Source organism: Pteropus medius, unplaced genomic scaffold (genome assembly GCF_902729225.1).
Source record: "Pteropus medius unplaced genomic scaffold, Ma_sr-lr_union100, whole genome shotgun sequence".
NCBI classification, from domain to species: domain Eukaryota; kingdom Metazoa; phylum Chordata; class Mammalia; order Chiroptera; family Pteropodidae; genus Pteropus; species Pteropus medius.
Genome location: NW_024351730.1, coordinates 2,377,354 through 2,390,578, shown reverse-complemented (window position 1 = coordinate 2,390,578; position 13,225 = coordinate 2,377,354). Strand labels below are relative to the sequence as shown.

General features: G+C 42.3%; 1 protein-coding gene across 1 annotated transcript; it reads right to left on the bottom strand.

Annotated features, from left to right (window-relative positions):
• Positions 1 to 6,938: 6,938 nt before the first annotated feature.
• On the bottom strand, positions 6,939 to 11,398 carry SHISA3 (shisa family member 3). Its single transcript, XM_039845115.1, has 2 exons — positions 11,070 to 11,398; positions 6,939 to 8,403 (listed from the first exon to the last, which is right to left on the bottom strand). Exons 1-2 carry the CDS (start codon positions 11,344 to 11,346, stop codon positions 7,964 to 7,966), a joined length of 717 nt encoding a protein of 238 aa, XP_039701049.1. The 5' UTR covers positions 11,347 to 11,398; the 3' UTR covers positions 6,939 to 7,963.
• Positions 11,399 to 13,225: the final 1,827 nt, after the last annotated feature.

Sequence of the window (13,225 nt, the reverse complement as noted above, 5' to 3'; positions counted from 1 at the left end):
AATATGACAGCCAGTAATTTGTTGTATATTGTGTGCACTGTACATCACTTATAATCTAACATCCAAAACATTCTTTTAGAAAATGAATGCTAGTCTGAAAATAATAGACTATATATATTTGTACAATTAATAACAATGTCCATTGCAAAGCTAAATAATAATTATAACAATGTCCATTAAATTATAACAATGTTCATTACAAAGCTAAATAATCATTAGTGTTTATTTTTGTGCAGTTGCCCTTTGATAGTCCCTGATTTTAAAATTTATATCAAATAAATCTACAATCTCATAACCATCTACAAAATTTATTGAGAAAATGCCCACCCCATTCGCATCATATGTTCCAGACCTATGAATTCTTTGTCAATTACTTAATGTAACACCATGCAATTCAGTACCTAATTAATGCTTTTTAATAATGAACATTTCTATAATGCCTCTTAAAGAGACGATAGTCTGATTTTTCTCACATTAAAATAACTGAAGTCATTTGAGAAACAGGCATACTTTGCTGCATTTTAATTAACCTTCAACAGCTATTAAAATGGAATGTAAGTTAAATTTTGAAGGAAAGGAAATAAATGTTTTCCGTTTTCCGTCTTGATTTATTTTCTGTATGAGACCAGCTGTGTTTTTGATAGGTTTATGGTTTGCATGAATTAATATTTAAAGTGGTCTAGGCCAGTGCATGGCTATTGCTGTAAATCTCGATGTTTATTTCTGCCTTATAAAATTCTATCATGGCTCACTTGGAATTTAATATTTGGTGGACAAATTAATTGGTCCTCTGCACAACTTTTTTTTTAATAAGTAAATTATTTTACAAACAAATTTGAAGAAATTTAATTGAAACTTTTGTTTAGCTTGCCTCTGAGAACTTTTCTTAATAAAACTCACAAAACTTCTCAGCAAATAAATCTCCCTTAAGTAGGAAAAAAGCTAGATTTCATACTTGCTTACTTTGAATTAACAGCAACTTTCCATAGGGAAATCTGCTCTTGCAAAGATGTGAGCAGAATATTAAAAATATAATACAGATTTTTATGTTTCATGGTTCTAGAAGCCATAAATGCAGTAAGTGCTGTTTGTTGTTTCTTTTACTACTTCAAGCTTCATTTTTCACATTTTCAAGTTTATTAGCTTAAAAAAAAAATGCAGCCTTGGAAGGCAGCTGCTATGGAAAATTGCAGTTTGGATTAAAGATAAAATAGTATATTCAGCTCCATCAAAAACCATTCCTGCTGAAACTGCTGTAGAAATTGTGAAGCTGCATGAGTGGAGGGTGTTGAATCTGTGATTATAGTAGTTTTCTCAGGTTTGTTTATCTCAATGTTCAATGCACTGTGTTTTATAAATAGTTATTAAAGTTGAGTAATATTCAATTCTATGCAGTGTTCTGTCATTGGCCCTTTGTGAATGTGCATGTTTTAAACTGCAAATTTTAAACATTTTGTCCTCTAATTGTTATTAAAAATAAAATAAACTTTACTATTACATAAAGAAAATTGTTGAAGTTGTAATTGCTAGTTTTAGAAACTATATTGCTTTATAAAATCTTCAAATCCACATAACATATAATCTGAGGTCTATCTATTTAATAGCATTAACATATCTTGTTTAAAACCCCAGTGATATATAAAATACCCCTTCATTTTTATCCAGCTAAAGGAATCATGAAGTGGAATATATTAACTCTAGTAAGAGGGATAGTTTTGATAATTAAGTACTAAAAAAGAATTTTTTAAATTAAAAAAACCATATTTTTATTCTTCAGTCAAAAAGCCATCCAGGATTGTCCCCATTACGTACTTAAATCAGCCTGCAAATCAGCGGCTAATTCATCTTTTTAGGTAGATTGAATTTCTTAGGTTTTTTTTTTTCTTTTTAACCCACCAAATTTTTTTAAGTGTCCAAGTTTAGCCAATAACATTTGCAGGAAGTAATCAGAAAATAATAAAATTGCCATGTGAAACAAAAGTACAGGAAGCATCAGAAACAAGGACAATAGGTTTATCAAAAATTAGCATCATTGGGTAAAAGGAACAACTGAAGCTGTAATCTGGTAAACTGCTAGAATAGGATTAGTTCACAGAGAGGCACTGAGGAAGCAGTCGGAGGAGCCTCTGGTTTTAGTAGAGTGAGGTAGCATATGCTTAGCTGTCTGAGGCCCTGTGTCCTTTCCCAGTCTTCCCTTTCCCCCAAGGAAAACCACACCAAAACAATGTACAAAAAAGTTACCAGTGAATTATACCAAATGATTTTCACATTCAACTTTATTCCTCTCAAAATAAGCACTGTGTCTATACTGACCTTGTAGTTTAAGATACCTTCTAATACTACCACAAGAAAACAGCAAACTTGAAATATATTCCCATAAATTCAATCCATCATCCTCATTTAAAGTTTGTTTTTGTATGCTTATGAATCTCTAATCTAAAGCCATCATTTCAGTAAAACAGAGCCACTCATTTTAATGATGAGAGATCTTCCTAACCTGGACTTTTCACTAGTAGGCTAATAAAAATTGTTGGAAAATAAACATACTACCATTCAGTTTTTATTTTGAGTATAAACTAGGTAGCTAGCAATTCAAATAAGATTCTCTGTCAGATAATTTCGTTAATAGCTAATGTTTAATTGCAATTGTAAAATAGCCATGTATATATAAAAATATGATAACGATTTGTTCCCTTAATAGCTTAATGTGCCCCTACATTCTTACTTTTCTTGAACACATAACAAATGAACTTTCTAGGTTATGCAAAGGTAAACTAATCCCAACCCAATGAAATGTCTCAAATTCCTAATTGCGATTTTATATATTTTCAGGAAACTTTTTTGTTGTCTTATTTTAGACAAAATTTCCTATGGATTTAAGCCAATCTGGCAAATTCTCCACCAGGAGAAGAAACTAATAATAACATCAATAAAGAGTAGAGAGATGGTGAAATAAGAGGAACAATTAATTTGAACAATTGAAAATACAATCTGTTGGCTTTGGAATGAATAACCATGTTAAAGCAAATTTACTATATTCAATGTGGTTTTCTGAATCAGATGATGAATTCATAGGCCATGAGTACCCAGAAGGGTGCTATGTCTCAGGCAATAACGGGAAATAGGCCAGGTAGCAGAGGAGGCCATGGATCATCCCAGACTAACTCTGTCAAACCATCACACCATTAATTCTGTTCCCTGACTCCAACCAACAGTTACATCTGCCCTCTCACAGTACTTAGCCTTTCGTTTTTATTCTAGGGTATTTCATCTGCTTTCTGTTTGTCATTAACTTACTACACAGCTCCCTCCCCACTGGAATGCAAGAGATTTAAGACAGTGACTCTAACTTCCTATTTCTCATGACAATCCTAAGCAGTAAAGGGCCATGAATATCTCCATTTCACAACTGAGAAAACTGAGACACAGCAAAGTCAAGTAAGTAGCCAAAAGTCACTCAGCTATAAGCAACAGCCTTAAAACTAACCCAGACACTGCGACTCCAAATCCATGCTAAATTGCCTTTTGGTCTCATGTGTAAAGAGAGAGAGGTTTGTCATCTCGTATTTCTGTTTGTGCTTTATATTACTCTATGTTCTCATAATGTAGCACAAACTCTACTTACTGTTATAATCCCCTCTATCTATAGGATATGCACAATAGTACACAATCTCTTTTCCCCCAATAGAATTTCTGAAAAATAGGTTGGGTATTTTTCCTGAGAAAATTAGGCCTTCTAGGTATGTCATAAAGAATGTATATAGAGTTTCAAAGCAGACATGGGTTCAAATCTTGGCTCTGCTGTTATTGTCTGGCCCTGGACACAGTGTTTAACTTTTCTGATTTAGTTTCTTCATTGGCAAGGCAGGCATAGTAGTCCCTGCCTCGAGATTGTGAAGAATAAATGGTACAATTCATAAAGCACTTGGGACACACATGATGCTTGATAAACGTTACCAATTATTTGAATAAATACCTTGCAAAAGCTTTTAGGATGTTAGAACTCAAATTTTTTGTGATAGTAATAAAGTATTAATTAGACAAGTTTCTCTTGTATTTTGGTAATGTGGCAGGTTTTTGGTGAACATCTCCTTGGAAATTTTAAATGAAGATGCGATCATCACTTTCCCTTATAAAATCCTTTAAGGCTCCCCCTTGTATTTGGTGTATGTCCAGCCACCATGGTGTTTAAGTCTTTGATCTGACCCTGCTTATCTCTTTACTCTCACTCTTTCTTCGAATTCTTTGTCCAGTTTCCAGAATGTTCCCTATTCTTTTACACTCATGGGTGCTTCTCTGCCTGTGAATTCTTCACTTTGCCTAATTATGCTCTTCCTCTCATTTCCAACACTCTTCTCTCTCTCCCTCCCTGCGCCCTGTCTTCTTCCACTCACATCTAATTCATCTGTCAAGGCTCAGGTCCAATCTCAACCTCTCCAAGATAACTATCCCCTTCATGTGTGCTGCCAGGGAACTCTGTATGTACTTCCTCTATCATTGCAGTCACCATATGAATTCTAAGTGTTGATTTATGGGTTCGTTTTCTCCTACATGACTGTGAGCACCTGGAAAGCAGGAAAGATAATGTGCTTTTATAAAGCACCTATAACTTCTTATCAGAAGTATTTGTTATCATACCTGAGTCCATGGAGTTAGTGGCTCCTTGAATCAGAACTGCATGTTATTCATCTTAGTACTCCCATCCCCTAGCACAGTGCCTAACCCATAGGTGGTATCCAACAAATGCTTGTCGAATAGGACAGTATCTGGAAATCTGCCACGGGATGGACTTTTTACCCTGATATTGTGAATAATAGTATTATCAGCTACATAGCTTCCAGAGGGAAGTTCAAAGATATGCACTATATGTCATTTGATTCAGTGTCATTGAATGCTTTATTTCAGTGAGGTACACAATGTCTCCCTCATTGTAAACAGTTTATAGCCAGTTAATTTGATTGATGAGAGCATGCTGCTAAGGAAGGGAAGGTTGCAGATGTCAGCTTTCAGAATTCCTCAGTATTATTCTGCCTAATAGATACAAACTGCTCCCCAAAAGATGGCAAATAAAAGTACAACCACTAGAGAAACCTGACAAACTAGGTGGTTTTCAGGGGGAGCAGTTCCACCCTCTAGAGGACATAGTGGAATAGTGTGAGTGCGTCTCTGGCATCAATGTTTTGGGGGTGGGGCAGGTGTGCTATGAGCATTCATTGGAGAGATGCTACAATACATGGGACAGTCCACACAATAAGACTTAATGTCCATCAGCACGGCTTAAGAATGTCCCACATTCCTTTTCGGGGAAAAACCTAATCCCATTTTTCTGATAAAGTGTTTTTTGTGCTGCCTTAGTGTACACTGAGTTTTCCAGATAGCTAACTATTTGCACATCAAAGGAAGATCAAACTTTGCTTTGTTTGGAAAAATCACATTAACAGCAGCAGTGTATCTGTGGTGTTCGGTTTGCCAGTCTAGCAAACCTGCATCGATCCGGATTTGGAGCTGTCATATTTCAGTGCTTCTAAGAGATTTGCATCTGAATCCTTTGTTTAGTCTGCCCAAGCCATTGCATTTTGAAATAAATTCCTTTCCTTTTCTTTCTCCTTTTCTATTTACCATTAGGGCATTATATTGATTTTTTTTAAATTATACGTACAATGAGCAATACTATCTATGAATTGTATTTTAGGACAGTTAAAGGGATGTCACAAAATAATTATTCTAAGGAGAGCTCACTGGGTACAACAGAGTTAACAATCATGCCTCAGAGAGAAGGGCTGGGCCTCACGCTTTAATCTCCAGTGAATTTCATGCACAAGGCTTCAAAACCTCAGTGCAGGTGTTCCCTCGATGTTTAAATCTGGTTTGGCACACATCTCCAGTACTGACTGCCTGTGGGATCTTGGGCAAGTTACTTCATGTCTCTGTGCCTCAGTTTCCAAATCTGTAAAATAGAAATTTTAATAACTCCCTGTTGTGTTTTTTTGGAGGACAAAATGAGTTCGTATATGTAAATATTTACAATAGTGTTTGGTTCATAAGAGCCCAGTAAAGATTAACTTAGGAATATGAAAGAAACTGTATCCAACAAACATGAATAAAGCCAGTCTAACGACATAGGAATGTGTTCCAGAGCTTGTTCACAAATGTCTATCCTTTATGCTCAGCTTTTTCTCCCTTCCTCCCTCCTTCCTTCCCTCCCCTCCTTTCTTTCTTCCTTCCTTTCCTCTCCCTTTCTTTTTTTTTGTTCCTTAATTATCTGGGCTAATTTGGGATACTGGAAGTTGGGCCATTTACATACAGGAGGAAGTAGGAGACTAGACATCCAAGCTCCTCTGCCATTAGACTGAGCAAAGTCCCAATATATTTGAACTTGTTTCCTCAGCTAGAAAACAAAGAGGCAGGGCCTATAGACTCTTTTAGGTCAGAATCTTACCTCTAACTAGCTATAATTGAAAAGAGCTAATAAGGGTGACATATCATAGTATGAATTCATATAAACCTGGGTTCCCAAACAACACCCACAGGGGCCAGGTAGGTAACAAAACTGAAGGAGATGTGTCAGGTGGGGGAGACCAAGCAGGAGGCTGGTGAATGTCAAATGTCCCGTCAGAAAAGGGCCAGCTGGATCCCATGATGATATAGGACCCTCACTGCCACATCTTCTAGGTGCCATGAGAAGCCAGAAATCCAGAATCTTATGAGAACTATCCCATCATATTTGAGAGTTACATGTAGCCCACAGGCTGATGCCTCTAGAAAAATTTACAACCTTTGCTGCTTTCATCATCCCTGATACACAAAATAGCTTTATAATGTAAGTCAAAATCAGTGTAGGATCTTTTTTCTTTGCATTCAAAATATGAAATGATAAGTAATTTCCTTTTATTGGATAACAGCGCATTATTAAGAAGATAAAATGAAGTCCTGTGATGTAAAATTTTGAATAGATTTCACAAAAACAAAGTATTTTATTTATTCTAACCCAGCAGGATATATGCCCAAATATGTAGTCATCAGACATGGAATTCAGTGACACTTGAGATATGCAGTATTAGAAGATTATAACCAATAGCTGGACTTTGAATTCCACAATTATTAACATAAAAACTTACAGTGTGACTACTAAATAATTAGTACCGTCAATGTGGTAAATCCATTAAATTACAATCTTTACATTTATACACAACTCATTTTACATGTAAATGTTTTAAGACCCAGCTGAGCAGCATTCATTTAAGCACGAAATATTGCTGAACAAAAAGTATGCAATAAATATTCCCTCCGATGGGTGGGGAAATGCTTTTACATACAATCTGTGTTACAATGAACATCTGAGTAAATATTTAAAACTTTAAATTCGTGGTTATTGAAATCTTGTATTCTAAAAAATCTCTTATATTTTAAACAAAATTTAGTTATTAACTTAAAAGGTAACTTCTGATGATGCCGATATTATTCATGGTTAGCTTGCTCCCAAAATCATAAATAGGTTTTCACTATCCCCTCAGTTTCCTTAGTAGTTAATTTTTTTAAGCGAACCTTCAATAATTACAATCAGGTACTTTTCTTTGCTTATTTATGTATATATTTGTATTATAACTCACTAAACAAATTAAAATGAAAAAAAAAGTAGACTTTCTAAACAGTACAGCCAAATTGTCCAATAAAACATCTTCAGCCAGTTTGCAACTTTAAAGTTGAACAGCTGTATATATGAAAGTAGCGTAAATTGAAACGTAATGCTCACCATGTTTTCAAAGCCACAAAACAACTATCTAACATAGCCATTCTGTGATTGCAGCCAGGAACCTTAAGACTAGAAGATATGTTTTCCTAATACTTTCCTCCATGACGTTACTAGGTTCAAGGGAAATTTCCTCAGAAATATTTGTGGCAATGGCAGGAGCACTCTACCTTTTGCCATTATACTACATGGTGGATTTATGGCCATGGCTTATCAACTGGAACTGAAGTCTGGACAGGTCTTCCCAGGTAGGGGAGGCTCCTGCTGGAGCGGGTAAGCAAAGTACTGGGGTGACACAAGGAAACCAGATGGCTGAGTCAGGTGGATTGGGTGGCCTGTGGTATAGGGCGGGGGCGGTGAGGGCACCAGGCAGCCTGGCTCTGCCCTGGCAAAAGAGAACCTGCGGATGGAGCCCCCTGTGGAGCTGGAGCTGGTGGCCGTGCTGGACTGCCTGGAAGGTGCTCTGAGGTTCGTGGAGGTCAAAATCATGGGCAGGGTCTCTCTCTGATAGCTGCGGAGCGAGAAGCGGATTGGCTGCTGCGAGGGCTCCTTGGGTCTCAAGCAGGTACAGCAATAAATAGCCACTAAAGAGCCCAGGATGATGAAGGCAATGAAGATGGAGCCGACAATCAGGAAGGGAACGTAGACAGGCTCTAAAAGGCAAAAACAAACAGACAGATGCTGGGACAAGGGTCTCCCAAACTCTGGGCGACTTAAGGGTGGCCTTGAGGTGGGCAGCTCAGCACTATCACTGTCATCAGCCCAACTTCTCAGGGCTTGTTACTGATAACTTCTAGAGTGCAAACTGTGATGACAGAATATTCTTGCTCCTAGTGGGGAGGAAGGAAACTGGTACTGTAGCCTCTGTTAGCAATTAGCCATCATATTATACCTCTGGAAGTCAGAAAGAACACACTCTATCCTCCTGTTCATGCACTGGAAGGAGGAAACAGGTGAGTTTTCTTAGTTACTGTAACTCTGTGTTTAAATCTGGGTTTTAGTAGTTTTATCGCTGTGGGGCACTTAAGGTTTTGACCCATAACTGAGGCTGGAAAGCTATCTCCCAACCCAGTATCTCCAATCTAAACAAAGAGAACCAGGCCTATTAAATTAGACCCTTAGAATTTTATCAGACTATAGAAGGAACAGTATAAAGAAATGCATAGCGGGCCCCCAATTAACTGCATCGCCTATTGTACCACTAATTGTCACTTCTGGATGTTTCCAGAAACAATTTGGGATGCCTACTCCAGCTGCCACACCTCTCAATTCCCATCCAAACCCTGAGACGGTAGGCTGAACTTTAGATCGTGACGCAGTTCTTGGTATTGGTAGCCCAGACTTTCTGTGACAGCATCCCTCAGACAGAGCAAACCCGTTTCCTTTTCTCTCTACAGGGCAGACATAAAATTTCCCACCCCTGCCTAAGGCATCCCTTGGGCAGTTCTCTAGGTGTCTTCCCTGTATGACTGAGCAACACTTGGATGCAACCTCCAGCTTAGAGATAGAAGAAAACCTGCATTGACTAAGAGGCCCTACCCGTGCCTGGTGCTTTCTTATTATCAGATTCGAGTCCCACTGAGACCCTGTGAGTTGGACATGATAAGCTCTTTTTTCCAGATGTAGAAACATATGAGTTTTTGACTTTCCCAAAAACACTTAAGCAGCAAGTAACAGGTAACCATCAAACCCCAATATCTGTGGGCTCCTAGGTGTAAGCTCTTCAATGTGCCAGCCATTCTGCCATGTTTAGTAGCACCCTGTGAAAGGCGAGGGGAAAGTGACTACTAATCACTTATTGAGCACCTTGCTAATCATTCATATACTTTCATTTAATCCACAACCTAACTCTGAGAACAATATGCCCATTTTAGAGTTAAGAAGAGTCCCAGAGCAGTTAAGTAACTTGCCCAAGGTTACAGGGGCTGGCAAGAGACAGAGCCACAGTCCATGAGAATTTGCCAGATCCCAGGCCCAGTGACTGAGGAGACTTTCCTCTCTTCTGCTGTCCTTGGGCAGCAGAGCAGAGTGAGGGAGTCCAGCAAGGCAAGTTCACTGTAGACTGGGCACTTTCTCTGTAGAAAGCAACCGGGGTGCCTCAGGGTCAGTGGAGTAAAACCACGGGAAAGAGTCTGTATTTTTCTAACAGGCCGTAACTGCCTAGAGTTCCCTACTTTCCCCTTAGCATCTTTTCTCCGGTAGCCACTTCTCAAATCCTCTAGTTGGGAATTCTGACCTCCAAACTTCAATTTATTGAAAGTCTAATGCCGTTATAAGGAAGGACAGGCTCTCCTTTTCCTTGGCTTATCGGTCTCTTGGGTGAGGCGGAGGAGGGGGATAGTGGAGTGGGGAGCCCCAGCACCATTATTTCTCTCTCCAGCCTCTCCTTGCCTTTCCTGGGAACCTTTTCCTGACGGCTTCAGACCTCCACGCTGGAGTTCTGGGGTGTCACAGCTGTCAGCTCCGCCAGCTCCTCAGGTTTCCCGGCCGTAAAACCGTCGCCTCGAGCTCTAAAGGATTTCCCTGACGATCCGATTGAGGTGGAAAGCTTTTTTTTTTTTTTTTCCTTTTTAACGTGTAAAGTTCCTCCGCTGATTTATTCCGCTCTCAAATGAGCGGAAATTTGACCCGTGTTTTCCGACGTGAGACTAGGGAGCTGGGAAGCCCCTGCGACCCAGGTTTCCAAATCTCCACTTCGAGGACCTGGGCATTTCTGAAAGGCGTGACAATAGGGTTTGGGCCGGAGAGGGCAATTCGATGCAGACAAATGAAAAGAAGTCGGAATAATGGGGCAGAGGTTTAGAAACTCGGCCAAAAGACCACAAAAGAAAAAAAAAGTGGCTGAAGTTCCTTAGCCCTGAGGGGCTACATACAGGTGAGCGCACCCCAAGAGTAGCGATCCCTGAGCTATCCGCACTTCGCGAAGCTCCCAGGGTGATGAGGTCCTGCAATGGGGCGCCCTCGCAGCCCCAAAAACCCAAGTCTAGCCTGACGCTGCCACTACAGCCCTTCTTTGAAACTTCTCGAGGGCCCGAGAACTCCAGCTCTCTTTCTCAGGGTCACTCAGTGCAAACCCCACGGTCTTCGATGTCCCTGCAAACTTTGCTTTGGGCGGACCCGCAGAGACCGCGTGTGGCGGGAATCGGGACTGCAAAGGAATAGGGCCCCCTGACCTGAAACGCGACCATTCACTCCTGCTTGATTCCCCCACCTCGCTGCGTCCACTTTGCGCAGACCTAGGAAGGCTTTGGGTGCCTGCCAGCGCGCACACTTTCCGCACACACCGCAGCCGCGGACGGCCCTGGGGGCCCGCACTTACGCGCCGTGATGCCCGGGTGCTCCAGCTCCCCGCGGTCGTTGGTGCAGCCGCCCTGCTCCAGCCTGGCGTCGGCCGCGGCGCAGCAGTAGCGCAGCGCGCAAGAGCCGCAGCAGATGGTGGCGTCCAGGGTGTCGAAGTCCTCCGGACACTGAAAGCCCTCGTGGTAGTTGCCCTGCAAGTCCACCCAACCGTGGCAGTACTCTCCCGGCTGCTGGGCTCCCGCCGGGCCCCAGCGCATCCAGCACAGAAGGAGGCAGAGCGCCAGCAGCGCCCCCATCGCCGCAGGCGCCCTGGGCTGCGGGGAGGAGGACGCAGCTGAAGAGCTAAGAGCTAAGCTGAGGCTCTGGGCGCACCGCGGTTCCACCTTACCTGGGGCGCGGCCCGGGCTGCTGCCCCGGCAGCGGAGGCCACTCCCGCGCTGGTTAGCAGGGGCCGGGGTGGCAGCAGGAGCTGCGCCGCGGGCTCTGCAGACCCGGGGTCAGCATGGTGCCCTGGGGCGACTGGGCGAGGGCCCGTAGGAGGCACAGGCTAAGGCTGCTGCTGGGGCTGCTGCTGCTGCCCTTTGCCCGGCTCATAATGCTCCTTGCGCGAGGGGCGCGTCGAACCCTCTGCCACCTTTCTCCCCACTCCTCACGGGAGCCATCGCTCCAGGGGTTGGCAAATCCAGGGCCGCACAGTGTACCGACTTGTGGCTGTCGCCGGGTACCAAGCCGAGCTCAAAGGAAGAATTTAAGATCCCCACGTGCGAGTCGAGGGAGAAGTGGCCCCTCAGCCCCCGCCCCTGTCTGTCAGGGAAGCAGGAGTCAGCGTGGCAGCGGCCAAGTACAAACGGCCTCCCAGTTGCTGACAGCTTTGCCTGCAAGGCGTCCTTTAAAAAGGAAGAGGGAGGGGGAGACAGCGAGGGTGAAGAAAGAGTCCTCCCTCCCGGGTCGCGCCGCTGGAGCTAATCACCGCCGGCGCGGCGCGGGCAGCTAGTCCTTCGCGCTTTCTGGTTCGCGCGCCATCCTCCGCCTTCCCCCGGCCACCCCCGCCCACCAGGCGCTCCCCCAGGACTCAACTCTAAACTAAAAGGGTCCAGGCCCTCCCCACTCCCACTCCAACTCTCTCACAGCCCAGAAAGCTCTGCAGAATGAGGGGAGGGCTGCCGGGTTTCTGCGTCTATTCACGCGTGTTGGCACGCGGGTGGAGACGCGGGTTTTGCTTGTTGTGGATGTAATAAAAACGATCGCGGTGACTGAGGTTTGTCAAATCTTCTGTCGCCTGTTGCACAGATCCGGACTTGTCTCTGGGACACCTGTTCTAGGGTTAACATAATTTTTAGGGGCCGCCAAAATGTGCACTGAGTTTTCCACTTAAGTTTTCACTTTTCGAGGAGGGCCGGCACATTTTTCACAAATACGCACACTTGCACTCTTCCCCACCCTCCTAACCTGCGCGTCGCCGGGTGAAGAATCACTTGTCACCTCCAACAGCCGAGGGCAGCTCGCAAAGCCTCAAACAGCACGACTTCTCCATTCGCGCCTGAAAAAGAAATCAAACAACTAAATTAATGATAATTGAGCAGATCTGAACTTCTGTTCGGGCAAAGAAACACATTTATTTAAATGATGTGTCCCCAGTGTGCTATTTTCAGGGGCACTGCTCCTTCAGCGGCGTAAGTGCCTTATGAAAGTGGTGTTATGTGAAACCTGGGCTAAACGCAAGAATTTATTTTTACTGCATCCTGAACTTCCTCTCATCGTTTATTGGTATGCGCGAATATGTTCCGCGTATCTCAACTTATTTGTCAAACATGCTGAATGCCCGTGTCACTGATTTAGATGTTGGCAAGCTGAGTGGAACAAAAGCGACCAAGTTCGCAGTAACCAACAATAAAAAATGTGCGGTCAAAGCGTTTACCATGCCCGCAGCTTCTCCATGGTCCCAGTTGGTTCGGGGAAGCTTAAAAAAAAAAAGTTAAAAAATTTTTTTGAATAAAACCGTTTCTTTCTAAAAACCTGGTAAAGTTTACCCCAAGTAAATAATTACTTCTGGTTTTAAATATTGGGATTAGCATTTAACTACGTAAATGTAAAAATACTGCTCAACATTTCAGATTTTAAGTACGAATGTGTAAATATTTAGCTTTATTGCTCTCTTAAATTTTTGGGGGGACA

What these genes read in the sequence shown, in the direction of transcription:
- SHISA3 (XM_039845115.1), bottom strand. Translation starts at nt 11,346, where the DNA reads ATGGGGGCGCTGCTGGCGCTCTGCCTCCTTCTGTGCTGGATGCGCTGG. An exon ending in GCACCCGGGCATCACGGCGC is followed by an intron (nt 8,404 to 11,069) that starts GTAAGTGCGGGC and finishes TTTGCCTTTTAG; the next exon opens with AGCCTGTCTACGTTCCCTTC.